We start from the raw sequence: 1779 nt of genomic DNA, 5'->3' as shown, positions 1-1779 counted from the left end.
GGGTGTGAATGTGCGTGTGACTGATTGTGATGGATTGTATTGTTAGATGTTGTTGGCTTTGTTGTGTCTTATCTCAGTACTGACCTTGTGTCGTTGTCTTGTTGTTTATGTGTCTGCCGTGATCCCTTATGGTGAGCAGTCTGTCTTAGCAGGTGTTGCTATTGTTGATAGCTGGAGTCCGGGCAGGGATGAGTCTTCACGAGTTTTGGTAGTTATAGCGAGTAGCCTTTGAGTTGTATCTTTTATATCATCAGTTGGTTTTAAATCACTTGTAATGTAACATAATAGTTCTTTTATCGACATTTAATTATTACTGTCCTCGGGTAACCGAGATGGTAATGCCCTTATATGCTACGGAAGGCCTAGTTAAGGCTCCTCTGAATATGGGGGTGTTACAAAGTGTCTCACCAAAGTCAATCAATTACTCTAATTAATCACATAAATTTCTAAATTAAGACGGTGTCTTACATTCCACCCACCTAAAAAGAAGGTTACGTTCCCGTAACCACATACATACCTAATGAAAAATATGGGGATACTTCTCGCGCATTGCCAGTTCTGTCTCCCAAGTAGCTTCCTCCACTTCATGGTTAGACCACAACACTTTCACCGAAGTCACTTCGCCATTTCTGGTTTAGCGAATCTTAGTGTAAAGTATCTCCTTTGGGACTTCTTCATACGTCAATTGCTCATCTACTTCAATGTTTTCAATTTCCAGCACATGTTACAGATCACTAACATACTTTCTCAGCTGTGACAAGTGAAACACATAATGCACTCGTGCTAAAGCTAGTGATAGCGCTAAATGGTACGCCAATTCCCAAACTATATCCAGAATCTCATATGGTCGCACATACTTCTGACTCAATTTTCCACGCTTCCCAAATCTCATGACTCCCTTCTTTGGTGACACTTTCAACAACACCTTATCACCAACGTTGAACTCAATCTCAGATCTTCTCAAATCTACATAACTTTTGTGACGATCATGTGAAGCTTTCAACTTCTGCCTTATCACTTGCACTTGCTCAATCATCTCTTGCACCATGTCCGGCCCTACGATCCTCCTTTCGGCAGTATCATCCGAGCATATCGGGCTTCTGCACTTCCTCCCAAAAAGAGCTTTAATAAGAGCCATGCCAATACTGGCTTGATAACTATTATTGTAAGAGAATTCAGTCAAGTCCAGTCTCTCCTCCCAAGACCCTCCAAATTCCAGAATACACCCCCTAAGCATGTCCTATAGCATCTGTATAGTTCGCTCAGTCTGACGGTATGTCATAAGATGAAATGTTGTACGCATCTTCAGTTTAGTTCCCAAGAACTCTTGCAGCTCTTGCCTAAACTTAAATATGAATCTTCAATCTCTATTGGACACTATATCATTAGGAATTCCATGCAGTTTCAACACATACTTTCTATAAGCCTTATTGAACTCAGCTTTACTCCAAGTATCCTTCATAGGAATAAAGTGAGCAGACTTAGTTAATCGATCTACTATCACCCATATCATGTTATTTCCTTTCTAACTTTGAGGTAACCCCACAATAAAATCCACAGAGATATTTTCCCATTTCTATTCAGTCACTTCCAATGACTGCACCTTCCCTTGAGGTCTCTTATGCTCTCCTTTAACTCTCAGGCATATCAAACACTTAACTACAAAGGCTGCTGTTTCTCTCATCATTCTAGGCCACCAAAAAGTTTGTTTCAGGTCTCTGTATAAGTTATCTCCTCTAGGATGAACTGAATATGGCGTATATGTGCTTTAGACAAGAT

At 40.4% G+C, this 1779-nt stretch overlaps 1 protein-coding gene across 1 annotated transcript; it reads right to left on the bottom strand.

The window, feature by feature from the left end:
- Positions 1-724: 724 nt before the first annotated feature.
- Positions 725-1237, bottom strand: LOC141607957 (uncharacterized). Its single transcript, XM_074427306.1, has one exon. It carries the CDS (start codon positions 1235-1237, stop codon positions 725-727), a length of 513 nt encoding a protein of 170 aa, XP_074283407.1.
- Positions 1238-1779: the final 542 nt, after the last annotated feature.

The sequence above is a fragment of the Silene latifolia genome, chromosome 10 (genome assembly GCF_048544455.1).
Source record: "Silene latifolia isolate original U9 population chromosome 10, ASM4854445v1, whole genome shotgun sequence".
In the NCBI taxonomy this organism is placed as follows: domain Eukaryota; kingdom Viridiplantae; phylum Streptophyta; class Magnoliopsida; order Caryophyllales; family Caryophyllaceae; genus Silene; species Silene latifolia.
This window is presented reverse-complemented; position numbering and strand designations above follow the sequence as displayed.

What these genes read in the sequence shown, in the direction of transcription:
- LOC141607957 (XM_074427306.1), bottom strand. Translation starts at nt 1,237, where the DNA reads ATGCTTAGGGGGTGTATTCTGGAATTTGGAGGGTCTTGGGAGGAGAGA.